Raw genomic sequence first — 26,795 nt, 5'->3', positions numbered from 1 at the left:
CAGGGAATGGATGGATAGAATGCAAGTCTGCCTATCTTTCCATAAATCAATCTCGTGGCTACTTTGCTCTTTTCTTGGTAACTGGACTTCTATCCCATTCCTGAGAGCTATGGCTCTCCTGGACTGTCACCTGCCTCCCAGCTTTCTGGCCACACCCTGAGAACCTGCAGATGTCCTTCAACCCTTATCAGGAGTGGGGTCTTGCTTTCCTCTTTACAGGTTACCTCTGACCCCAGCCTGGTGATATCAGCTCAGCCTCAGGTGGACAGACTGTCCTGATGTCCATGGCCTGGCTGGACTTCTCAGTGTAAACACTGGATGGGAGGCTTGGTGGATGAGGAACAGAGAGAAAAGCATGCCCCCTGACTTCCTAGAGGGAAAATGGTTAATTGCCAAAAACATGATCAAGGTGAATGAGGTCAGGTTTGTACATTGTAAAACTCAAGTCACAGTTCTGTTAATTCCATGATAGTGAAAATGTGGCAAAGTTTTCAACCTGATTGAAAATTAAAATCAACAACAACAAAAAATCAGATGAGTGAAGACTGCCTTTAAAAAGTTCCCACTACCAACTAGAGGGGTAATATCTCTATGCCTCAGTTTCTTTATCAGTGAAATGGGAATTAAAATAGTATTAAGTAGATTTTGGTAAAGATTCCTACAAAAGTACTTATTATAGTGGTCAGCACATAGTAAATGCCTAATAAAGGTTAAATTCTATTACTATTACTATATTATGGAGGCACTACCACTTCCAGGCACAAGAAATCAGTGCATGCATATGTGCTAAGTCACTTCAGTCATGTCTGACTCTTTGCGACCCTACGGACTATAGCCCGCCAGGCTCCTCTGTTCATGGGATTCTCCAGGTAAGAATACTGGAATGGGTTGCCATGCCCTCCTCCGGGGGATCTTCCCCACCCAGGGATCAAACCCACATCTCTTATGTCTCCTGCATTGGCAGGTGGGTTCTTTACCACTAGTGCCACCTGGGAAGCCCCAAGAAATCACTGTACTGCCATAAACACTTGAGACACCGTCGCCTAAGTTTCTGAGCATCACCCAGCCAGGATCTCCATGGTGGCTCTGCTCACCTATCAAGGCCCTTGTTGTCACTGGGACACCGGACGGCTATTCGCTGACATGGGCCTGGAGATGGCCACATCTCTTAGACAAGGTACTCGCCCTCCAGACAACCCTCTGCTGTCCCCAGATCCCATGTCATCCCAGGATATTGGCCTCTGGCCAGGTCCTGGACCTCCCTGCCTGCCTTCCAACTCTGAATAAGAAGCACTGCCCAGTTGATTCCTAATATTTGGTAGATTCTGAATTCATTTGCCTTTCTAAGTTCTCCTTGCATGTAGCCCTACTCTCTTTTTATGAGTCAGTTTCCAGCAGAAATTCTGGAAAGCATCAGCGACTGTGTACATTAAAACAAATCTGTCGAAGATCACTCGCACGAGCAGCCATCTGTCTTTTTCAAGTCTGCCTGGCACTGAGAGCCGCCGTCAGTTCTGTCACTGGAGCAGCATTTGTAGATGCCGTGTTATCCAGTTTCAACCTCTCTTGCTACTCTGCATTTAAGAGCATTTAATGTCTGCCGGACATGACTGGGCTACTGAACAACAACAGCGTCCGACGGGCTGGTTCCTCAGAAGGAGGGAAAACACCGCAAAGCTCAAGGGCTAATACTTGGAAGTTAGGTGTGGAATGAACAGACACAGTGTTATCAGGAGGTGGAGCCAACAGGACATTCTGATAGACTAGATATGAAGAATTGAGGTTTGCGGCTTGAGCAGTTGGGTGTGTGGTAGTGGCTATCTAAGGCTTGGGAAAAACAGATTTAGGGCGGAAAGTCAGAGCTCTGATTAGGCCATGTATGTTAGATGGCAAGTCAGTTGAATCTGGGGCTCGGGACTAAATAATTATGTAAATAAGAGAGTTATCAGCTTTAACAAGAGGGAGATGTTGTTTACCTATTAGTAGGATGAAATAAGATTATTTATAAAATGCCAGGCATCATGAAGGCATTTAACAAATGGAAACATAATTAGATAGAAAAAGTTCTCCTTACTCCTTGCAAGCAAAAATGGTGAAAGAATCACAGGTAAATGATTGAAAATGATTATTTAAAACAAGTTTTCTGGATTATCTACTTTAGTCCCTTGAATTCTCAGCCTTTTCCCTCTCTGCTCAATAAAGCATCAGAAGGTGATTTCCTTAAGAATACCTAGGTAAGTTTTCTATTTCTTTTCCATGTCCATACTTACTTTATTCCTGGTATATTGGCATCTTGTGGAAACATATCTGATGATTTCCAGTCATGGGTACTTAATTGTTATAGTGTTAAAAGGAACTTGACAAAACAATAGCTAGTAGTTATTATGCTCTCAGTTTGAAACTAGATACTTTAATCTATATAATTTTCATATAATTATCACAATTTTACTATGAGGTAGATATAGCTATTACCTCCATTTTACAGCAAAAGAAACTGAGGCTCACAGAGGTTAAGTGCCTTTCTCAAGGTCACAGGCTGTTAAGTGGTGGATTTGAGACTCAAACACAGGGCTATCTGAGTTTACAATTCTTTGTGCAATGTAGTTAGGAGAAGGCTTTACAGGAAGTCCCCTACATACAGATTTGGCTTCTTTGCACTCTCCTGATAATGCTGTAAGTCTGTGGAGGTTTTCTATCCATCCATCATCCATCAGTTCATCTACTCACCCACTCAAGAAATATTTACTGAGAGCCTGAGAGTATAGCTGACCTGGATACAGTAGTAAACAAGATCCCTGCCCTCAAGGGCTTCTGTTCTGGTGGCAGGAGACAAACAATGAACAAGGAAACAAGGTAATTTAAGACTGTGATACTAGCATACATTGTGACCTCAATGGATATTAAAGATCTTGAAGATCTGAAACAAACAATATCATCAAAATGTACCAAAGACATCCACCATCTATTTACCGATGACTTTTCTCAGCTGTAGGAGAGAAAGCCATTCTCTTCAGAGGTAAAATATCCCCCTTCATTCTTTTTGTGTTTGGGTAGAATCAACCACATTTTCATCAACCACCTCAAAAACAGCCACCAAATACCCCTGCCAGTGGGGTGGAAAGAATACTGGACCAGCAGTGTTAGGTGACAAGGATCTAACCAACTGTGTGACCTCCCTTAACTCTCTGATTAACATATCTGATAAAAGCAAGCATTTGTATGACCTTTTACCAGGCATTGTCTCATCTCCTCCTTCCAACAATCCTGTGAACTGGATAGGCGGGGTGGTATTTTTATCTTCATTCCTAGGATGAGGAATTGAGCCACGTCTTGAATCCAAGCCTGAGCTCCCAGTCTGGCCCTTCTCCCACAGGAACACTCAAGCCCTCACAAGGTTTCTGGACCTCTCACCATATATTCTGCATCCTAACTGCTGGTGTATGTTAGTTTCTCAGTGGTGTCCAACTGTTTGTGACTCCATGGGCTGTAGCCTGCCAGGTTCCTCTGTCCATGGAATTTTCCAGGCAAGAGTACTAGAGTGGGTTGCCATTCTCTTCTCCAGAGTTACTGGTATGCATGACTTTTTTCCCTTCGAGGCTTATCTTATCACCCCATTCCTGGAATCTTGCAGTGTATGTCATTAGATGCCCAATAAGTGTCAGAGTTAAGAAATGGAAGCCAGTGAAGGGAGACGATGAGTACGTATTGATAAGAATGTTAAGGGAAGACTATCACCAGTTTTGTTGTGAGTACTTGTGGCAGAGAGGGACCACTAGATCTCCTCTAGTAAATAAGCTGCTGCCCAGAGAGGAGCCACACTTCCCAGCTCCCCTTACCTCAAGAAGCAGAGGTGAGTAGGGGGAGTGCCGTGAGACCTGCTCTTGCCAGTGGAATATGGACAAAAGTGATGCAGCTTATCTCTGGGCCAATGAGTTCAAGAAGGGAGGATGTCTTCCCTGTAATCTTTTTCTCGGATCCATCAGCTGAACAAAAAGGATGCCAAGACTCTAGGGCAGTGTACGGCCATAAGGTAGGAGGAGCCTGGGTCCCTGAACCACCCGCAGCAACCAGCCATCCAATCAAGGGTGTCCACATTGGATTGTGACATGTCTTGTCAAATTGTGTTGAGACTTGGGGCTTGTGTGTTACAGAAGCCAGTGTTGTCTTAATCAATCACGAGTCATGATTTGCCCAGATCTCAGGGTTCTTTGATATGTAAGGCAATAGCCAAACCACAGTATGAGAGAAAGCAATGAGCTTTCTTTCTGTAAGACAAAAAATTCCACTTAAATGGTCACAGAAGGAATTTGGGAGATTTAAAAACCTAGTGGATGAAAGTCAAGAGCAGGAAGAAGAGTCCTACTCTATCAACACATCTATCCCTCTTTTGGAGCTGTGTCTATGAACCAAGTGACAGCTCATATATGGGGGTACCACTGCTGCAGCAGGCTCCAGAGGGAACAGTATAAGGAGCCGCACAGACACCAGCTCAGCAAGCTCAGCACAGACACCAGCTCAACAAGTCTTCACTGCCTTACCTCATCCTGTCCCATCCATCTCCAACAGCACATGAACCCCCCACTCTACAAAAGGAAACCTCATGCATGTTTTCACCAATAACAACAATTCTTGTAGCCCCTCTAGAGCTTAGGCTGTGCTCTGCTCAGTCACTCTGTCATGTCCAACTCTCTGTGACCCTGTGGGCTATAGGCCACCAGGCTCCTCTGTCCATGGGGATTTTCCAGGCAAGAATACTGGAGTGGGTTGCCATGCCCTCCTCCAGGGGATCTTCCCAACTCAGGGATCGAACCCAGGTCTCCCACATGGCAGGCAGATTCTTTACCATCTGAGCCACCAGGGAAGCCCAAGAATACTAGAGTGGGTAGCCTATCCCTTCTCCAGGGGAACTTCCCCACCCAGGAATCAGACTGCGGTCTCTAGCATTGCACGCAGATTCTTTACCAGCTGAGCTATCCGGGAAGCCCAGAATCTAGGTTATCTTCCCTCAGATTCAATGTCCACGTCTGATCCCAAGTGGTTTTATTTGTTTTTGTTTTTGTCTGAAAGGCATTTTCTTTAAACAGAACGGCCTCACGTTATGGGGTGAAATGTGTGGTTTCCTGCCATCCTTTTGGAAAGTTCTTTCAGATGGCATTTTAGACAAGAATATTTTATTGCCTCTGTTTATATAACCAGTGCTTCTATCCTCTCATTTCTCTCCATTCTTTAACTATAATATTTTAAAATCAAAATTAAATCCTTACACTGTTTGTATTCAAAGATGGCCCTATGGGCAGTGTTAGATGGACATAGGGACCAGAACTTGAGAACGGAAGGTTAATCAGCTCCAAATGCACTGAAGCAGATAAGCCTCAGGAAAAGTTTAAACCCAAAACATAGACAAGCTTTCCTTTAGTTTTTCTGAATGTAGAATTCTGGCATAACGATACCTTGACAAAACTGGGTTCCCAGCAGGCCAACTGGGCAGGAAGTAGTTCACTCATTAGAACAAGGAAAGAGCCATGCCAACTACTGCCCGCACAGAAAATCTATAAAATGGGGGTAATGATAGTGCTTGCGTTCTGGGATCACTGAGGATTCAGAGAGCTAGTGTACATCAGGGGTTTCTAGAGACCTGGAAACTAGTCAAAGCTAGTGTTATTGTAATATAACATTTTAATGCAGAGTATTCACAGCCTAACACTTATTGACCTACCTCATCAAAGTTGGCTCTTATTACTGTGTCCAGTATTCTCTGACAGTGTGTTCTGTACATCATAATAAAGGTAGAAACCTGTGGGGGTGGGGAAGGATCAACAATAAAAGCATGCATTAATACACATTACTGCTGCCCTTGGAATTTCAAGTCATTTATTCTCTGTTGAGGGGATGCATCCTGTAAGGTCCCAGTGAAACTCATTTTCCTTAGGTGGGGCCCTCTGACCCTCTGCTCCCTCCTCTGTGCTCCATAGCACCCGAATGTTTCTCAGAGCACTCACCTTCTTGTAGAGAAAGCACAGGTTTCTCTCTCTGCTCCATGTCTACCCCTACTATGGATTTGGGGAAAATGCTAATAAAAATAGCACATTATTCATGCTTGTGTATCAAGCATTTAGTGCAGTGTCTGGCACATTGTAGATAGAGTTCAGTAAGGCCTACTGGATTAAATTCTCATCAGCTGAGATACTGAAAAGTTAACATCCAGCCTATATCTATAAGAAGAGGTGCTTTTGCCAAAATCACAAAAAAGACATTTGGGAATTCTCTGGAATCTGCTTAGCAGAAGAATTGCATCTCTAGCTTCACTTTCCCAAGAATTTTAAAGTGATGGTGCAGGAAGTGTGCTGAGAAAAGAAAGCAAATTTGAGAAAATAAGGATTTATTTATTCTTTTTGTTTGAGAACATAGATATACGTGTCATATAAACTTAGTTTGACTGTATAAGCATCTGTCTCCCTGGCTTGACTGTAAGCTTCCTGACAGCAGGAATCAAGTCTCATTCATCACTGCATTCCAGTGTGATATGTAGAAACTCAACACCTACTGGTACCCTGGGCCACATCAAGATACATGCATTAGGCTGTATAGCAGAGGGAACTCTACTTAATGCTTCTATGATGGCCTAAACAGGAAGAAAATAAAAAAACAACAGGGGATATATGTGTGCATATAACTGATTCACTTCAGAAACACATTATAAAGCAACTATACTCCCATAAAAAAAAAGATCACTTAGGATGGTGTCACCCAGGAGAGAGTCTCCAAATTGGTGTTTCCAATTATTTCTCCCCAATACCATGGCCCAAACTATCTGAATCACTACCACCTTTAAAATCTTCTTTCTCTGTGGGAGTGCAATGTCACCACATCCTCTGCAGCACTTGGGAAAATAAACTTAATCCTGTGAAAGAGCTATGCAGAGGAGGGGGCCCTCCCCTTGTGGAATGAGACCAGTGCAGCATCGTAGATGGGTGGGTAGGTAGACAAGCTGGATAGGGAGAGGGTAAACATTTTATTTTAGAGTAGGATTGGGTTTGCAGGACAGTTATGAAGGTAGTTCAGGCAGGCTCTGTATACCTCACACCCCATCACCTCTACTGCTGACATCTTGCTTTGGGAAGCTACCTTTGTCACAACTAACGGACCAACTTGATTCTGTCCTTGTACTTTTAAACTCACTATTTTGCAATAAAAGTGTGTATGAGTGTGGTGTGTGTGTGTGTGGTGTGTGTGAGTATGTGTGAGTGTGGTGTGTGTGTGTGTGGTGTGTGTGAGTATTATGTGTGTGTGGTGTGTGTGAGTATTATGTGTGTGTGGTGTGTGTGTGTGGTGAAGATGAGTGTGGTGCATGTGAATGTGGTATGTGTGTGTGGTGCATGTGAGTGTGGTGTGTGTGAGTGGGGCATGTGTGTGCTGTATGTGAGTGTGGTATGTGTGTGGTGTATGAGTGTGGTGTGTGTGTGGTGTGTGTATTGTGTGTTTGAGGTACATGTTAGTGTGGTGCATGTGAGTGTGGTGCATGTGAGTGTGGTGCATGTGAGTGTGGTATGTGAGTGTGCTGTATGTAAGTGTGGGGTGAGTGTGATGTGTGTGTGTGGTGTGTGTGAGTATTATGTGTGTGTGGTGTGTGTGTGTGGTGAAGATGAGTGTGGTGCATGTGAATGTGGTATGTGTGTGTGGTGCATGTGAGTGTGGTGTGTGTGAGTGCGGCATGTGTGTGCTGTATGTGAGTGTGGTATGTGTGTGCTGTATGTGAGTGTGGTGTGTGTGTGGTGTATGAGTGTGGTGTGTGTGTGGTGTGTGTGTTGTGTGTTTGAGGTACATGTGACTGTGGTGCATGTGTGTGTGGTGCAGATGAGTGTGGTGCATGTGAATGTGGTATGTGAGTGTGCTGTATGTAAGTGTGGTGTGAGTGTGGGGTGTGTGTGTGGTGTGTGTGATTGTGGTGTGTGAGTGTGGTGTGTATGAGTGTGGTGTGTGTGAATGTGGTGTGTGTGGGTGGGTGTGGTGTGTGTGAGTGTGGTGTGTGTGTGGTGTGTGTGTGGTATATGTGTGTGGTAATGTGAGAGTGTGGTGTGTGTGTGTGTGGTGTGTGTGGGTGTGGTGTGTGAGAGCATGGTGTGTGTGGTGTGTGTGAGTGTGGTGTGTGTGTGGTGTATGTGTGTGGTGTGTGTGAGTGTGGTGTGTGTGTGGTGTATGTGTGTGGTGTGTGTGTGTGTGGTGTGTGTGGGTGTGGTGTGTGAGAGCATGGTGTGTGTGGTGTGTGTGAGTGTGGTGTGTGTGTGGTGTATGTGTGTGGTATATGTGTGTGGTGTGTGAGAGTGTGGTGTGGGAGAGTGTGGTGTGTGAGAGTGTGGTGTGTGTGAGTGTGGTGTGTGTGTGGTGTGTGTGTGGTATATGTGTGTGGTAATGTGAGAGTGTGGTGTGTGTGTGTGTGGTGTGTGTGGGTGTGGTGTGTGAGAGCATGGTGGTGTGTGGTGTGTGTGAGTGTGGTGTGTGTGTGGTGTATGTGTGTGGTGTGTGTGAGTGTGGTGTGTGTGTGGTGTATGTGTGTGGTGTGTGTGTGTGTGGTGTGTGTGGGTGTGGTGTGTGAGAGCATGGTGTGTGTGGTGTGTGTGAGTGTGGTGTGTGTGTGGTGTATGTGTGTGGTATATGTGTGTGGTGTGTGAGAGTGTGGTGTGGGAGAGTGTGGTGTGTGTGGTGTGTGAGAGTGTGGTGTGTGTGAGTGTGGTGTGTGTGTGGTATATGTGTGTGGTAATGTGAGAGTGTGGTGTGTGTGTGTGTGGTGTGTGTGGGTGTGGTGTGTGAGAGCATGGTGTGTGTGGTGTGTGTGAGTGTGGTGTGTGTGTGGTGTATGTGTGTGGTATGTGTGAGTGTGGTGTGTGTGTGGTGTATGTGGTGTGTGTGTGTGTGGTGTGTGTGGGTGTGGTGTGTGAGAGCATGGTGTGTGTGGTGTGTGTGAGTGTGGTGTGTGTGTGGTGTATGTGTGTGGTATATGTGTGTGGTGTGTGAGAGTGTGGTGTGGGAGAGTGTGGTGTGTGTGGTGTGTGAGAGTGTGGTGTGTGTGAGTGTGGTGTGTGTGTGGTGTATGTGTGTGGTGTGTGTGTGTGTGGTGTGTGGGTGTGGTGTGTGAGAGTATGGTGTGTGTGGTGTGTGTGAGTGTGGTGTGTGTGATATGTGTGAGTGTCATGTATGTGTGTGGTGTGTGAGAGTGTGGTGTGTGTGGTGTGTGTGGTGTGTGTGATGTGTGTGAGTGTGGTGTGTGGGTGTGGTGTGCGTGAGTGTGGTGTGTTTGTGAGAGAGAGAGAGAACCCACCCACTCCAGCAGTCCTGCAGGTGTGCTCACCTTCTCCTCTGGCAGACTGGCCGGTAGATTTAGATCTTTGACATTCGGAAATTCTGGCAGCAATGTTCCAAGTTTGGACCGGGGTGAATACGCCACCGTCTGCTTGCTCACTTCTTTCTTGCCTGTCTCGCTCACCCAGGCAGCTCCTTTCTTGGAATACATCACATCATAATATTGGGAGCTTTCCTTCACTGCGATGCCATAGTAATGGTACCTGGGCCGTAAAGAAAGAGAGAGAGAGAAACCCACGTGTACCCTTATCAGCTGGGGGATCCTAAGCCACTGGAGCCCAAGGCCAATGATGGCTTGGACCCATCCTCCCTGAACTAAAAGAGTTAACTCCCCTGTCAGGCTCAACATCTTAGAAATCTAGAATTAAAACAAAGTTCCATGTTGCCAGCCGTCAATCAGACAGGTAAAAATAACCAGAATTGCCTCCTACAGACAATGTTAAGTCAAATACTTTTCAAAGCAGAAAGTGGGATGAAAAAATTTCCATTTGTACTTAATCTCTCGTATCAGAGGCACAGCGTCTGAATGTCCCCCTCTGCAAAGACCCAAGAAGAGGGTGTTCATGGCTGCCAACTGTACCAACAACAAAAATTCATTTGGCCTATGTTTTTCTTAATAAATAGCAGTCTTAAACAACTGTATCTAAAAAGATAAATTCAGTGTTTCAGTTGACACTGAATGGAAAACAAAGACCAGAACCTTTTATTAACTCAGGAAGGGCTTAATAATAGTAATGTTTTCAATTAACACTAATGAGGCTGCATTTTGCTTGGATTTTAGCGACGATCTATCCAGCACTTATGGTGTGCTAGGCACTTTGGCAAATGCTTTCCCTACAGTTATTTGTAAAATAATGCTATGAAGTGGAGATTATTATAACCTTTCTACAGATGAGAATTGGAGGCAAGAAAGCTTAAGTAATTTGCTCAAGGCCATACAGCTGTTTAGGGGAGGAAGTGGGTCGGTCTGACCACAGAGCCACTGTGCTGCACTAAGGAAACACACTGTTACAAACTTGATGTTTGTCAGAGCCTCTTATAGAACATGATAAAAATACAGATTCTAAGGCCCCTTCCCAGAACAGGGGCTAGGGCCCTGGAATCAGCACTGAGACAAACCACAGATAATTTTCATGCACATCCCTCTGGGATCCACAAGCCTGCTGGGTGTGGCCCTGCAGGTCGGTCCTGGCTGGATGAGACTATCGTTATCTTCTATTTGTAATGCAGTCGCTAACAAGGTGCTAAGTGCTTTACACACATTACCTGATTTCATCTCACAAAATCCCTGGGAGGCTGGAACTGATTAATATCCCCATATTACAGACTAGGAAACTAAGACCCAGAGAACTTAAGACATCCAAGATTATCCAGTGAGTAAGCAGTAGAGGCAGGATTTGAACCTCTCAAGGTGCTTTTCACCACTAAGCCAGTGATTCTCAAACTTTACTAATGAGAAGAATCACCTAGAAAACATATTAAAATACAGACTCCCAGGTCCCACCCCCAGAGATTCTCATTTAGCAGGTCCAGGGTCATTTTGTGCAATCACATGGCAATATTAATGTAAGTAATTCTGGACCTCGATTTCAGAAGTGCTGTGTAATGTGTTAACTACTCTTTTCTACTGGTAGCGACTTGGTGGTGATAGCCAGGAAATAACCAAAGGAGAAAACACTGTGAGTTCTGGGAGAGCCTTCCCGGGGAGGGGAGAGCTGAGCAAACAGGTAACCTTCCCCCACCCCCCAAAGCCCCCTCCACTCCGGATACCATTCTGTGATACTTCTGCTGAGTGGGCATCCCGCCTCTATCTGAATGCCTGCTGGGATGAAGAACTCGGACCCTCCAAAGGCAGGCCAGTTCATTTTAGGTCAGTATAGTGATCAGAAAGTTCTTCCTTATGTTGAGCTGATTTCTATCTTCTGTGCCTTCTACTTGCCAACTGTCATAACTGCCTTTCCACCTGGAAGGCACTCCTTTGGTGGGTGGGGTGGGAGAGTTCCGTTTGCTCTGGGAGCCCTTCCAGGTGGGAAGGTAGTTATGACACGCCTCCCTAACTTTACAAAGTCCACCCTTATTCTTTCTTAAGCTCAAGATGGTAATAACGTACTAAGATCAGATCACTTCTTGATTTTTCAGAGTATACTGCTAGAACTGCAGTGAAGCTAGTGACGCTAGTGCTCTGATCACTTCTCAAGCTTTTATTTCAGGTCTGTAAGTTTTTTATTTCAGGTCAACACACTCTCCACCAGCACACCACCCCCCACCCATTTAGTCTATCCAGGTAAATTTGCTGAGGGATCTTCGCTATAAGGGGCTTCCCTGGTGGTTCAGTGGTAAGGAATCTGCATGCAATGCAGGAGCCGCAGGAGACTCAGGTTCGATCCCTGGGTTGGGAAGATACCCTGGAGGAGGGCATGGCAACCTACTCAGTATTCCTCCCTAGAGAATCCCAAGGACAGAAGAGCCTGGTAGGTTACAGTCTATAGGGTTGCAAAGAGTCAGACATGACTGTCTCTATAAGGCCAAGTGGCATGTTGGAGACTAGAGCTTCTTATTACCTTTCAGTTGGTTGGAGGTGTGACCAACCTTGGAGGATGCTTATGGAGAGGATACAATGAAACTGAAGTTTTAAAGACATTGCCCCATTTGCCAACCTCTAGGTCAAAGAAAAAGAAAACAAAAAACAAAAGCAGGCTCTTACATGTAGACAGAATGGAACTTTCTCCAAGTTTATGTAGGATGGGAAAATTTTCTCTTTTATCTTTACTATTTTTATTGCCTAATTTTACCATGTGTCTATCATTACTATCTACTTAAACTCTTTTATCTCAGAAATGTGCAGCAATGTATTAGAGCCAGTGATGCTAAAAAAGACCATGGGCTGGAGAAAAAAATAATTCCTTTCCATTCATTCAATAGCCTTCCAACCATCCACTTATCTGTAGATTGAATTGCCCTTGTGTGCCAACCACATGCTCACCAGCAAACAAGAAAGAAAGAATCTGGGTTTTCTACTCCATACTCTTACCAGGGCTGAAAACTCATTTTAAACAAATACTTGAATTCTTCAGTATGAATGAAATTTGTTCTTCAGAGGAGTCACCCTGAAAACTTATTAGAAATTTATTCCAAAATACCCCTTGCTCAAAATTTTTCTCTTTGAAAATTGCCCCCAGAACTTCTGAGCCACATTAAAAAAAAAAAAAATTAGTCTCATTTGATTTTCAGAACTTTACTAAAAAGGGTTTCCCCAGTTTGATCATCTACTTTCCACATTGTTTATCCAACTTGGCTCCAAAGTTAAACCTACCCTTGGAGGGTAGGAATGTGCTGCCCAGGGATAGCTGGGGGCTGGGATGAGGGGGACAATATTGGATACGCTGCTTCTGAAGCACTTTAAGTGACAAGTCTTACAAGTCCTATATGTGGTTGTTGTGTTTTAATAAAAAGTTTCATTATTTTATAAGTCAGTGTGTGTTGATCCACACCCAACATGGTCAAAATGTTTAGAATGCTGCATAATACCTCCTGGAGTCACCACGTATAATTAGCATAATAAAGGTTCTGACAAATCCTGCATAAAGGAACCTGTTTAGTTCAGAGCTTACCAAACTTTCATAGTCAACAGACCTTCTTCACGGAACACCTAGTCACTTCCAACAGTATTTTGAAATACCCTTTAAAATGAGCCTTTATAAGTCTAGATTTTCGTGAAGCCTGGTTAGGATAGGCAGAGATTCCCTTCCCATTGACTCTCACCTGGGAGACAGACATCTGCACAGCCTTCTCACTCCTCGGGTCACCTCCTTAGTAAGACCTTCCTAGGCTACCCTTTCTAGATCAGGTCACCCTTTTGTTATTCCCTAGGGCAACCCCCTTCACAATCTGATGATATTTTTGTGTGTGTGTCTTCCCCTGGAGAATATTTGCTCCATCCAGGAGTGCAGGGACCTGTCTGCTCATGTGTCCCCAGCACTTAGCACCATTATCTGACAGCAAAAAATGAGAAGCAAACATTGGAGGGTTGGTTGACAGGATGGGTGACTGGGAAGCAGGATGCCTGGGTACCACAGCATCTTTTGGCCCATCTCCCTTGCAGGGACTGGTACGTGTTGCTTCTCTGGCTGACTGGATTCTGTGAGAGGACAGAGTTTGCTGGTCAAAACAATCCGAGTAACCTGGAAACTGGTCAAAAGACCACAGGGTGCTCCTTTTAGAAGATGCTCAAGACTACTTCACATAAACACCTACAGGCAGGGTGGCATCAAGTCGGATTCCTTAAAGCAGCTGGTCTTTGGACAGCATCTCTGTTAGGGCTCCTGGGAGAGGGGGCCACTCCCACCAGGCACAGACTTCTCCCCAGACTGAGCTCAGGATGAGAGGCCCGGAGTCTGGGTCTCTGGAGGCCCATGGACGCGCGCTCTGCAGGTGGAAAGGCCGTCGGTGCTTACTTTGACTGTCCGCGGGTCCCGAGTCTCCTGGTGGTTAACTGAGGAAACTGCTGCCTTATGATCTGCAAGTCAACACGAGAATCAGTTACCCATTGGAAAAGGCTGGGAGCACAGTGATGGGGTTTACAAACGGCAATCTAAAGAACAGAGAAAAACGTGGACCCTGGGCTGGAGGAAAACGTGGACCCTGGGTTGCAATGAGGGAGTCTGACAGGCCCCCTGAGAAGACCACAGGTGTCGGGGGGGTCAGGAAGAGACCACCTGAGTGATGCAGGGGCTCTGGACCCTGAGAGGGTCTCACTTGGCTGCTCTGGGCTTCCCTTCCGGCTCACAACGAAGGCAGTGTACACATTGACTCTGAGTCTGTCTCTCCCCTGTTTACAGACCTCCAATGATGGCTTCCAATGCACCTGGAACCAACCCTCACCTCAGCCTCTGTAGCTTGTGTTTACCTCCTGGCCTTCCTCTCCTCTGACTCTCACCCTGACTCCCTGGATCCCAGCCACACTGGCTTTCTTTTTTTCCCCCTTATTTCTGAAACATGGCAGGCTTTCTCCCCACTGGGGGCCCTGGTATTGCAGTTCCTTCTGGCTGGAATACAATTTCACCCAGTTCAGTTCAGTCTCTTAGTCATGTCCGACTCTCTGCGGTCCCATGGACTGCAGCAAGCCAGGCTTCCCTGTCCATCACCAACTCCTGAAGCTTACTCAAACTCAAGTCCGAGTTGGTGATGCCATCCAACCATCTCATCCCCTGTCGTCCCCTTCTCCTCCCACCTTCAATCTTTCCCAGAATCAGGGTCTTTTCAGATGAGTCAGTTCTTCGCATCAGGTGGTCAAAGTATTGGAGTTTCAGCTTCAGCATCACTCCTTCCAATGAATATTCAGGGCTGATTTCCTTTATGATGGACTGGTTGGATCTCCTTGCAGTCCAAGGGACTCTCAAGAGTCTTCTCCAACACCACAGTTCAAAAGCATCAATTCTTCGGTGCTCAGCTTTCTTTATAGTATAACTCTCACATTCATACATGACTACTGGAAAAACCATAGCTTTGACTACATGGACCTTTGGGGGCAGAGTAATGTCTCTGCTTTTTAATATGCTGTCTAGGTTGGTCATAGCTTTTCTTCCAAGGAGCAAGCATCTTTTAATTTCATGGCTGCAGTCACCATCTGCAGTGATTTTGGAGCCCAAGAAAATAAAGTCTCTAACTGTTTCCACTGTTTCCCCATCTATTTGCCATGAAGTGATGGGACTGGATGCCATGATCTTAGTTTTCTGAATGTTGAGTTTTCAAGCCAGCTTTTTTCACTCTCCTCTTTCACTTCCATCAAGAGGCTCTTTAGTTCTTCCTCCCTTTCTGCCATAAGGGTGGTATCATCTGCATATCTGAGGTTATTAATATTTCTCCCGGCAATCTTGATTCCAGCTTGTGCCTTGAGATTCCCCATTTCTTGAGATTCTTCTTGCCTTGAGTACCCCATTTCACCCAGATCCTCACAATATTAGCTTCTTCTCCTACAACATTCGGGCCTCTGGACCAGGTCCTTCTGCCTATGCCCTCTCTGCCTAGCAGGTGCAGAGTAACACAAGCAAATACCTCCCACCCCCATCATGAGACCCTGCTTTCCTCTTTTCTCTCACTTTGAACTCTCTGAAGTTGTCTTGAGCTCTTATCCTCTGAGTACTTCTTACATCTCCTTCCACTTGAGTACAAGCTCCACCAGGGCAGGGACCACAGGCAAAGAGCGTTCAATCTGTGTTTGTTGAATGAAGGCAGGAAGCCCAACTCCGGGGGTCTGGAGAGCCTCCTTTGCTCATTTGCCTAGTGGACAATGCAAAGTGTTGCTGCCTAGGACAACTACAAGAATTTGCCAGAAATCTAGGAGGAGGGGCCATCTGCCAAGGTGAAAACACAACCAATTCGCATCTTTCTTGGTGTTTAGAGCAATGACGTTTGTGAACAGGCAGGATGGTGAAGGGGTTCTGGGCAAAGGTTTGGGAGTTAGATTACCTAGATTAGATCAGAGCTCAGCCATTTGTTATCTAGGGCCCTCCGGCAAGGTATTTAACATTCAAATAACTCAGCGTCCTCATTTGTAAAATTGGAATGATAATAACCCCACAGAAAATCTTTGTGAAAATCTAAATCATAAACATGTAAATAATTTGCACCAGTGCCTGGCACTTAGTAAGTGATCAATAAACATTATTCATTATTACCAGTGATTATCTTGATGGTTCATTCATTCTGTTTCATTTCCAGGGGCTTTTAAGTCTAGCTACATTCTTTCAGCTCCCTTCCTGGCTGGCTCAGCGGTAAAGAATCTGCCTGTAATGCAGGAGGCCCAGGTTCGATCTCTGGGTCAGGAAGATCTCCTGGAGAAGGGAATGGCAACCCATTCCAGTATTCTTGCTTGAAAGTGAAAGTGTTAGTTGCTCAGTCATGCCTGACTCTTTGTGACCCCATGGACTGCAACCTGCCAGGCTCCTCTGTCCATGGAATTCTCTTGGCAAGAATACTGGAATTCTTGCTTGGAAAATTCCAAAGAGTCGGACAGGATTGAGCAACTAACACTTTCGTTTTCCCTTCTAATACAGTATCACGCAGGCAAGCGTGGTCAGAGAGAGCAAGTCTGCACACTGTCCTTCATGAGAGCTGTTGCTGGTTTTCCACTAGCAGGGCATGAGCTATGAGCATCTTTTCATTCATGTCTGTTGGTCCACTCACACCCTCTTCCATCTACATTGATTCGCTCATTGACTGATTTGCTCATTCATTCAACAAACATTTACTGTGGTCCTATGTGAACCTGGACTCACTATCTAACCTCTCGGTGCCTTAGTCTCCTCCTCCAGCATCTGAGGACTCGGGGTCTTCTGTAGTTCTCCCCTCATCAGAGGGATAAATCTTGGTGGCCTCAACTGAATCGGCATCAGCAGGGTGGAAAGAAGTGGAGAAATTAGAGAGAAATTGAAAATCTGGAATAGATAGCATGAAGGTTGATTATTTCTGTATATCAGGAAGCTGCTGTCTCCAGGGTAGAGAATGGATGGCACAGCAATTCTTTATTTGAAAAGGGATGAAAAAAGCTGAAATCCTCACAAGGATGGTTAGAGAATCTAATAAGATAACATCATGATACCACTTTTGGAAGTAAGAAAAAGGGCTTCTAAGATGTTATCTTGTAGTGATGATACAGAACAAAGCGATGCAGTATTTCTCCGAATTCTTTAAGGGTGTCACTTTTGAGACAACACATCCCTGGTTTCTTTAATCTCAACTCCTGTAAACCAAGGATGTGAGCTTCTCACTTTGTCTACATCCCTCTCTAATTGTTGTGACCCATACACTCCCAAAATATGAAACCCCTGATTCAAAAAGATATACGCACTTCAATGTTCATAGCAGCACTATTTACATTAGCAAAGACATGGAAACAACACAAGCACCCATCCACAGATGATTGACACAGATGATTGATTTAAGAAGATATAGTGTATATACAATGGAATATTACTCAGTTATAAAAAAAGAATTAAATACTGCCATGTGCAACAACATGGATGGACTTAGAGATTATTGTACTAAATGAAGTGAATCAAAGACAAATATTATACAATATCATGATATTACCTATAAGTGGAATCTAAAAACAGTACAAATGAACTTATTTACATTACAGAAACTAAGATTGAAAACAAATGTATGGTTATGGAATGGGGAGGCATAAATTAGGAATATGGGATTAACAGATGTGTAGTATCATACATAAAATAGCTAAATAGCAAGGATTTACTGTATAACACAAGAAACTTTATCTAATATCTTATAATAAACTATAACTGTGAACTGTGGTGTTGGAGAAGTTGGATTTGTATGTGGTGTTGGAGAAGTTGGAGAAGTGTGGTATTGGAGAAGACTCTTGAGAGTCCCTTGGATTGCAAGGAGATCCAACCAATCAGTTTTAGAGGAAATCAGTCCTGAATATTCATTGGAAAGACTGATGCTGAAGCTCCAATACTTTGACCACCTGATGCAAAGAACTGACTCATTTGAAAAGACCCTGATTCTGGGAAAGATTGAAGGCGGGAGGAGAAGGGGATGACAGAGGATGAGATGGTTGGATGGCTTCACCAACTCAATGGACATGAGTTTGAGTAAGCTTCAGGAGTTGGTGATGGACAGGGAAGCCTGGCATGCTGCAGTCAACGGATGCAAAGAGTTGGACACGACTGAGGTACTGAACTGAAATGAACTGAATAAACTATAATGGAGAATAATCTGAAAATACATATTATATATATATACAGAAACATATCTGAATCGCTTTACTGTACACCTAATACTACCACAGTATTGTAAATCAACTATTTTTGTTGTTGTTGTTCAGTCGCCAAATCAATCCGACTCCTTGTGACCCCAAGGACTGTAACACCTGGCTTCTTTCTCCCTCACCATTCCCCCGAGTTTGCCCAACTATATCTCAATTTTTGCCACCCAAGGAAATGTAGCACTAAGCATGGGGTTTGACCCCATGACACTTTGTTTCTCATGCAGCCTAAGACCACACCAAGGTTTGGTGGCCTAATCCCCTTGGGTCACTTATATTAACTCTGGCCCAGGATGCCCTCCAGACCTTCGCCACATGACTGGTTTCAGAGCCAAGATGCGAAGCAGCTGTTCCTGGGGTACAATACAGAGCAGCTATAGACATGCCAGCAGAGATGGAGAAAAGTGTAGGGAGGATAAAGACAGATGCACATGTTCTTCACATTAGTTAAAAGTGGGCTGTGATCTGGGTTCTGAGTTTTCTATCTACTCAAGCAAAAAAGTAGATACAGTCAAGTTAGTTAGTCCAGTATCCACAAGATGTTGTTGTTTAGTAGCTACAGGTTTGACTCTTTTTTTATTTCATGGACTATAGTCTGCCAGGCTCCTCTGTCCATCGGATTTCCCAGGCAAGAAAACTGGAGTGGGCTGCCATGCCCTCCTTCAAGGGGTCTTCCTGACTCAGGGATCGAACTCAGGTCTCCTTCATTGGTAGGTGGATTCGTTACCACTGAGCCACCAGGGAAGCCCATCCATAAGATAAATGCACCATCCATAAGATAAATGCATATCAGTTGCTTAGGAAAAGCAGAGAGTTTTTATTTTTATTTTTCACTCTGGTTAATTTTTCTATGCGATGGGCACAACAGTAAGGTGCCATGTTTAAAAATGCTCTGATATTAGCAAACATTTTGAAAACAATGATACCGAGTCCTGTCAAGGGTGTGGTAAAACTGAAAAGCTCATAGATTGCTGATGACATTGGTTATTAGTACAAGCCTTCTGAGAAGCATTTTTACCAATAAATATCAAATGCCACAAAATATTCATACTTTTTATTCTACTAATTTCAAGGAAAAAAGCTAAAATAAGGAAAAGCTCTGTGCAGGGCTACTAATGAGACTGAAAAACTGGAAACAATGGAAACGTACAATGACAGGGAACTGGCTAAATAAATGATTGCATATCCACCCAAAAGAATATTATGGTAACAAAATCTATGCTATGACACAGAAAATGCTTATGACAAAATGTTAACTGAAACAGCAGGCATCAAACTTTATGCTAGGGTTGTAGTTAATTTTTGTACAAATATAGGAATGAAAACATAAAAATGGATATTTGTCAGGATAGCAGGATGGTGGGGAGAATAAAAGATTTTTGTATAATACATTGTGTACAAAATCAACTCTTCTTGGGAAATAGAAAAGAATTATTCTTCCTAGAAATATTCTTAATTGAAAAGGAAGTTCAAGATATTCTTGAAGGAAGCATAAAAAATCTATAAGAATGTTATACTGGTTGTTTTTCTTTTTAAAAAATAGATCACTCCCTACAGACAATATGTAGTTTTTTGGGGTTTTTTTTTTTTTTTTTTTTTACTGATAGGCTTGATTCTTACTTGATTTAAGAGAATGGGCAGAATCGTGAAATCTTTTTAAATATTTATCCAAATGGTGTGTAACATAATGTCCACAAGCAAACAGCAGTGCCTGGCTCTTGGCCCCTAGATTCTGGTCCGGAGACATGCCTGGAGGCATAGGGAAATGAGAACAGGCCTTCAGGAGGCCCTGTTCTTGTCCTGCCTTAGTGTGGCAAGAAAACGTATAACCAGTGTGTATGTGATTTTTTGCATTAGGTTCTTGAGGAACTATCAAGTCATGGAAAAGAAACTGTAAATTCACAAACAATTTAACTTATAATTTCCTCCAGAGCCAGTGGGTTTTATTTACTCCTTTTGAAATATGTGCAGATACTGGTGGCTTCCCTGGTAGCCCGTGCTTACCAGGTAGCTCAGCTGGTAAAGAATCTGCCTGCACTGCGTGAAACCTGGGTTCGATCCCTGGCTTGGGAAGATCCCCTGGAGAAGGGAAAGGCTACCCACTCTAGTATTCTGGCCTGGAGAATTCCACGGACAGTCCAAGGGGTTGCAAAGATTCGGACACGACTGAGTGACTTTCACTTTCACTTTTCCCTGGTGGCTCAGTGGTAAAGAATCTACCTGCCAATATAGGAAATGCAGGTTTGATCCCTGGGTCGGGAAGATCCCCTGGAGAAGGGAATGGCAACCCACTCCAGTATTCTTACCTGGGAAGTCCCACGGACAGAGGAGTCTGGCGGGCTACAGTCAATGGGGTTGCAAAAGAGCCAGACATCACTTAGGGACTAAACAACAACAGTACACACAGTTTCACCATCACTGAGATCAGCATCACCCTTCGCTGAGTCACCTAGCGAAGCAGGACAGACCACTCTCTCCCCAGCACTGCACAACCCCTCTCCCGTTGGTTCTGCCCAAGACATCCAGTCGATTTCAGCCACTTCTCTTGAGGCCCTGCTACAGCTCCAGCTCCTGTGATCTTTCACCTGGACCACAGACCCAACTTCCTGACTGGCTTCCCTGTCTCCAGGCTTGCTGCCCCATCTCCGGGCTTGCTGCCCCACCAGCAGCATCTTTCTAAAAGCCAAGTGCGATCACTTCATTTCCTTGTAGAAAACAGTGGGCGCCTCCTCGCTACCCACACTGGAGAAAATGCCAGCATCTGCAGGCTAGCCCAGGATGCCCTCCGTGACCTCCCCTAGCCCAGCTCCCAGCCTCAAATCCGGCCTCTTCCCCAATGTGCTCCCTGAGCTTCAGGGACATGCTGATTCCTCTGTCTGGAATGCCAAACTCACCTTTTTCCCCACTCACCCCAAGGAGTTCCTCTTTCTCTGAGCCTCCCCCACTTCCCCTGGGACCCTACTCATGAACCCTTAGATGCCCCCTGCCTCTCTTTTCCTAGTAAGCTGGGAAGCAGTAGGACACGGAAGTGAGTTGGTTAAGCACACAGGCAAGTCGTAGCTTAGGCACTGTGCCCATCACTCTGTACATATTATCTCAGTCAATCATTACAAGCCAGGTTCCTTTGCTATTTCCTCTGTACAGATGAGTAAACTGGAGCTTGGAGAGGCTAGGTAACCCACACAAAGCCACGTAGCTCACAAGGTGCAGACCTGGGATGTGAACGCACCCAGTCTGACACAACTCTCTACCACAGAGTATGGTTCCCTCTGGATGAATGAAAGCGCCCCAAAGTCCCGCATGCCTTCTTTTCACAGAATCTTGTCTTTCTTTTATGTCATATTCCTGCGTTTGTTCATGCTAGGTGTGTTGGAGGAAGGAAATGATTTCTTGTTCCCATCTATACTTCCAGGAAGGTTTCTTTCTTCAGTTCCCCCCCCAACTCTGACTCTCTTGGAAATGTTCTGGTGGCCTCTGCTATGAGCAGCATCTGAGACCACTGCCCCCTAAAAGGCGGGAAAGGTGGGAAACTTTGGAGAGGACTGACATCAGCAGGCAGACTGTGGTCTCCTCCCGGGTTGAATCTACCCACAGCCAGTAAAGAGGAAATCCAGCGACTAAACACTCTTTCTGCTTGAGGAAAATACTAACAAAGTAAAAAGTCCTTCCATTTGGATAAAAGAGGTCCCCAGGTGCATTTGGACTATGGACAGAGGTTCATGACATTGCACAGGAGGCAGTGATCAATACCATCCCCAAGAAAAAGAAATGCAAAAAGGCAAATGGTTGTCTGAGAAGGCCTTATAAATAGCTGAGAAAAGAAGAGAAGCAAAAGGCAAAGGAGAAAAGGAAAGATATTCCCATCTGAATGTAGAATTCCAAAGGATAGCAAGGAGAGATACAAAAGCCTTCTTCAGTGATCAAGGCAAAGAAATAGAGGAAAACAATAGAATGGGAAAAAGACTAGAGATCTCTTCAAGAAAATTAGAGATACCAAGGGAAAAATTTCATGCAAAGATGGGCACAAAAAAGGACAGAAACAGAATGGACCTAACAGAAGCAGAAGATACTAAGAAGAGAGGGCAAGAGTATACAGAAGAACTGTACAAAAAAGATCTTCATGGCCCAGATAACCAGGATGGTGTGATCACTCACTTAGAGCTAGACAACCTGGAGTGTGGACAAGTGGGCCTTAGGAGGCATCACTATGAACAAAGCTAGTGGAGATGATGGAATTCAGGCTGAGCTATTTCAAATCCTAAAAGATGATGCTCTGAAAGTGCTGCACTCAATATGCCAGCAAATTTGGGAAACTCAGCAGTGGCTCCAGGACTGGAAAAGGTCAGTTTTCATTCCAATCCCAAAGAAAGGCAATCCAAAGAATGTTCAAACACAATTGTACTCATCTCACACACTAGAAAAGTAATGCTCAAAATTCTCCAAGCCAGCGTTCAACAGTCCATGAACCGAGAACTTCCAAATGTTTAAGCTGGATTTAGAAAAGGCAGAGGAACCAGAGATCAAATTGCCAACATCCATTGGATCATAGAAAAAGCAAGAGAGTTCAAGAAAAACATCTACTTCTGCATTATTGACTATGCCAAAGCCTTTGACTGTGTGGATCACAGCAAACTGTGGAAAATTCCTCAAGTGATGGGAATACCAGACCACCTTATCTGTCTCCTGAGAAATCTATGTGAAGATCAAGAAGCAACAGTTAGAACCGGACATGGACCAACAGACTGGTTCCAAATTGGGAAAGGAGTACATCAATTGTCACATACAGGAGTACTGTATATTGTCACTCTGTTTATTTAACTTATATGCAGAGTACATCATACGAAATGCTGGACTGAATGAAGCACAAGCTGGAATCAAGATTGCCCGGAGAAATATCAATAACCTCAGATATGCAGATGACACCACCCTTATGGCAGAAAGTGAAGAAGAACTAAAGAGCCTCTTGATGGAAGTGAAAGAGGAGAGTGAAAAAAGCTGGCTTGAAAACTCAACATTCAAAAAGCTAAGATCATAGCATCCAGTTCCATTACTTCATGGCAAGTAGATGGGGAAACAATGGAAACAGTGAGAGACTTTATTTTCTTGGGCTCCAAAATCACTGCAGATGGTGACTGCAGCCATGAAATTAAAAGATGCTTGCTCCTTGGAAGAAAAGCTATGACCAACCTAGACAGCATATTAAAAAGCAGAGACATTACTTTGCCAACAAAGGTCCATCTAGTCAAAGCTATGGTTTTTCCAGTAGTCATGTATGGATGTGAGAGTTGGACCATAAAGTAAGCTAAGTGCTGAATAATTGATGCTTTTGAACTGTGGTATTGGAAAAGACTCTTGAGAGTCCCTTGGACAGCTAGGAGATCCAACCACTCAACCGTAAAGGAAATTAGTCCTGAATATTCATTGGAAGGAGTGATGCTGAAGCTGAAACTCCAATCCTTGGGCCACCTGATGTGAAGAACTGACTCATTGGAAAAGACCCGGATGCTGGGCAAGACTGAAGGCAGGAGGAGAAGGGGATAACAGAGGATGAGATCGTTGGGTGGCATCACCGAGTCAGTGGACTTAAGTTTGAGCAAGCTCCAGGAATTGGTGGTGGACAGGGAAGCCTGGCATGCTACAGTTCATGGGGTCACAAAGAGTTGGACACAACTGAGCAACTGAAGTGAACTGAAGTGAATTTACCTGCGGGGGACAACCCCGGTCAATACCCGTCTACTCAGTGGACTCCGACAATTCTCTGTGGCCATAGGCTCCTTCACCAGGAGCTCAACCCCCGTGCAATACCACCTTTTCCTGCCATTGTTTCTCTTTAAACTACCTGTCATGAGCCCCATGCTCCATCCAGACCAGCCTACTGCATGAAGCTGAGTTCTCTGACTGCTTCACAGCTTTTGGGCTCCGTACCTCGGTATATTCCACCTGCATCTGTCTCTTCCTCCTCACCACTGTGCCCTCAAACCCACTACCCCACATACACCGTATGCCTCCATCACAACTTTCCTGATTCCCTGACCAGGTAAGCGCTCTTCCGTCTCCAAACTGCTGCACCTACTGCTTCCAGTCTGGGACCAAGTTCCACTCTCCCTCTGTCGTCAACATAACCTGTATCTCCATCTTTACCAGCCATGATCTCACACCTGGGTTGCTGCAACCGTCTCCTTTTGCTGCTGCTGCCAGGCACACCTCACCTTAACTACTTCTCAGTGAAGCCTCCAGACAAGTCCAAACCCACCAGTTCTTCCTTCATTCTGGCTCATCTCTCGTCTTCCTCCTCTCCCCATCCCATGAAGTATTGAAGGATATTACCACTTTTTTTTTTTTTTTGGATCAAGTAAAATTACTTTATAATGTTGTGTTAGTTTCTGCTATATCCCACTTTTTAAAAATGTGCTAAATTGAAGAGCTAAAAAAAAAATGACCTATGTCTCTTTCTTCCATTTGAACACCAGGTTTTTTCATCTATCATATGAGGATAATAACACTTCTTCGGCCTGTCTTTCAGGCTTATAGCAGGGTCCGAGAAGTTAGAGAGTGACCTAGAGGTTTGTCAGCCAGGAGGAAGAGAAACCTGAAGGCTAGAGGATCCACCTCAGTGGAATTTCACTGGCTGGACAGGCGAAGAGGTGCCAGGGAGGGTCACCTCTGCTAACACATCTCTGCCTCCCTCATGATGTCGTCCACAAGCCATCACCCTTTTCTAGCACATTCTCTTCATTGGCAGAGGTAGCACTGTATCTCTCCATATTTTGATAGATCTTCAGAGGATTCCAGTTAACCCAGTTTTCAGGCTTTTGTGGTATCTTGGTCAGTGGTTAAGAATCCGTCTGCCAATGCAGGAGAAGCAGGCTCTATCCTTGGGTCGGGAAGATCCTCTGGATGACAACCCACTCTAGTATTCTTGCCTGGGAAATCCCATGGACAGAGAAGCCTGGCAGGGCTACAGTCTGTGTCTGTGTGTGTGTGGGGGGGGGGGGGTCACAAAAGAATCACACATGGCTCAGTGACTAAACAGTATCCAAAGCCATATATCTGCACTGTTAACATCTTTAGTTCCATTTGTGAAAATGCTTTTTCTCTAAAAATATCTGATGGCCAAATCCTCTTCTCCAAAAAGAGAGAAAGGTCCTTTCAAATATAAAGCAGGAAGAGGAGAGGAAGTCTGTTAGCAGTGGGGGGTGGGGGATGGGCGGAGGCCCCGCTGCACCACGTCGCTCTCTGCCCCACTGGAGGTCAAGACTTTTCCCACTCTGAGCAAAGAAAGCTGTTGCCGACAGCACCTCCTCCCTCCAGCCGCAACAAAAACCTGTGCCGAAGGGAGTTTGCTTTTTTTTTTTTTTTAAGTGTTTCTTATGGGCTGAAAATTACAAATTATTCTCCTCTCCTTTCACCAAATAATCAACTGGTCCCAGAATCTGAAAGCCCAGCACAATTTAGTTGGAGTGTCAAAATGCAGGGTTGGTTCAGCCCAGCTAAGGCTGTTCAGCTTTTAATTTCTGGAGCAAGGCTCAGCAAACAGTCAAACACTTCTGTGAAGAGTGAGAGTGGAGCTTCGCTGTTTGATAAATGAGCAGACGGCAGGCAGCCCCTCTTTCTTTTTTTGTATGGATTCAATGAAGCCTGCCTAAAGAACACCACATGCTGTTCTAGCTACTGATCTAACATTCCGCGACATCCCAGTCTTCCAAATTCCCTTTAATTACTCGGGAATCCCACCCTCCACTCTTTCAGCCTGGGCAGGCAGGGCAGGGGGCTCCCTGGGCCGGGGGGTGGGAAGCGGAGAAGCTCTGGAGAGCTGTCTCTCTGGGGGCTGCTGGAAACTTTTCTTGGTTGGGTTATCTCCTCCACGGGCCGTTCTTCACTCCATACAACACATCGCTTTAGGTAGAAGGAACTCAGCACACAGCCTCTCCTGACATGTGGGTGTGGTCTTTTAAGAGATATGAACGAGTTTGGGGTAAATGTTCCTAAAATGGCATCTTTGAACCCTGGGCCTCCTTTAAGATAAGGAAAGGGAAGAGTGAGAGGAGGAACTGACACCCACACACTAGATGAAGTATTTTACTTTCAGCACTAAATTTAATCCTAAAAACCACACTGGAGGAGAACATGATGGTTCCCATTCCACAGATGAGAGACGGGGCTTTATGGTGATACAGGTTGCCTGGACTCACAGACACCAGCAAGTAGAAGAAGCAGGGATCCAGTTCCACGGTGTCTTCTGTTCATCACTTTTGCTGACACCCAAGGGAGCCAGCAAGGCATCCACAAACTGCATGAGACCCTCAGTGTCCTCTGAGCGTCCCCTCAAGAGACACCTTCAGAGCCGCATACGGAAGCCACTTGGCCTCGTTACTCTACAAACAGGCCTTGTTTGATTTTGACCCCAAGTCATACGGTCCCGATGCAGGTTGATCTCCAAACTGAGTCATCAGGGATGCGCTGAGAAAAGGCTTTGGGTTATTCCCCCAAATTCAATCCACCTCAGTAGGCAAAGATTTGCCACCGACAAGCGCTAATCCGGAAGTCCCAGTGCAATGAAGTGGAGATGCCCCCAGAGTCCGATGGAGGCAAATTCATGTGTACAAAGAATCAAGTCTGCGGGAGACAGTTTTAAAACAAAAGCTGCCCA

The 26,795-nt window shown here is 44.9% G+C and overlaps 1 protein-coding gene and 1 non-coding gene across 3 annotated transcripts in view; one reads left to right on the top strand and one right to left on the bottom strand.

Annotated features, from left to right (window-relative positions):
- The window catches only part of RFX4 (regulatory factor X4), a 173,806-nt gene that overhangs the window by 61,476 nt on the left and 85,535 nt on the right, over nt 1-26,795 (bottom strand). For both annotated transcript variants that reach the window (XM_043441490.1, XM_043441491.1), the window contains exons 5-7: nt 13,812-13,873; nt 9,347-9,560; nt 5,717-5,794 (exon numbers count right to left, since the gene is read on the bottom strand). In XM_043441490.1, the coding sequence (XP_043297425.1) occupies nt 5,717-5,794; nt 9,347-9,560; nt 13,812-13,873 (354 nt within the window). The remainder of the gene's footprint in view (nt 1-5,716; nt 5,795-9,346; nt 9,561-13,811; nt 13,874-26,795) is intronic.
- Nucleotides 16,114-16,184, top strand: TRNAY-GUA. Its single transcript has one exon. It is a non-coding gene; the product is annotated as a tRNA-Tyr (tRNA).

Source organism: Cervus canadensis, chromosome 21 (genome assembly GCF_019320065.1).
Source record: "Cervus canadensis isolate Bull #8, Minnesota chromosome 21, ASM1932006v1, whole genome shotgun sequence".
Classification (NCBI taxonomy): domain Eukaryota; kingdom Metazoa; phylum Chordata; class Mammalia; order Artiodactyla; family Cervidae; genus Cervus; species Cervus canadensis.
The sequence above is the reverse complement of the archived record's forward strand: the minus strand, read 5'-3'. Positions and strand labels throughout refer to the sequence as shown.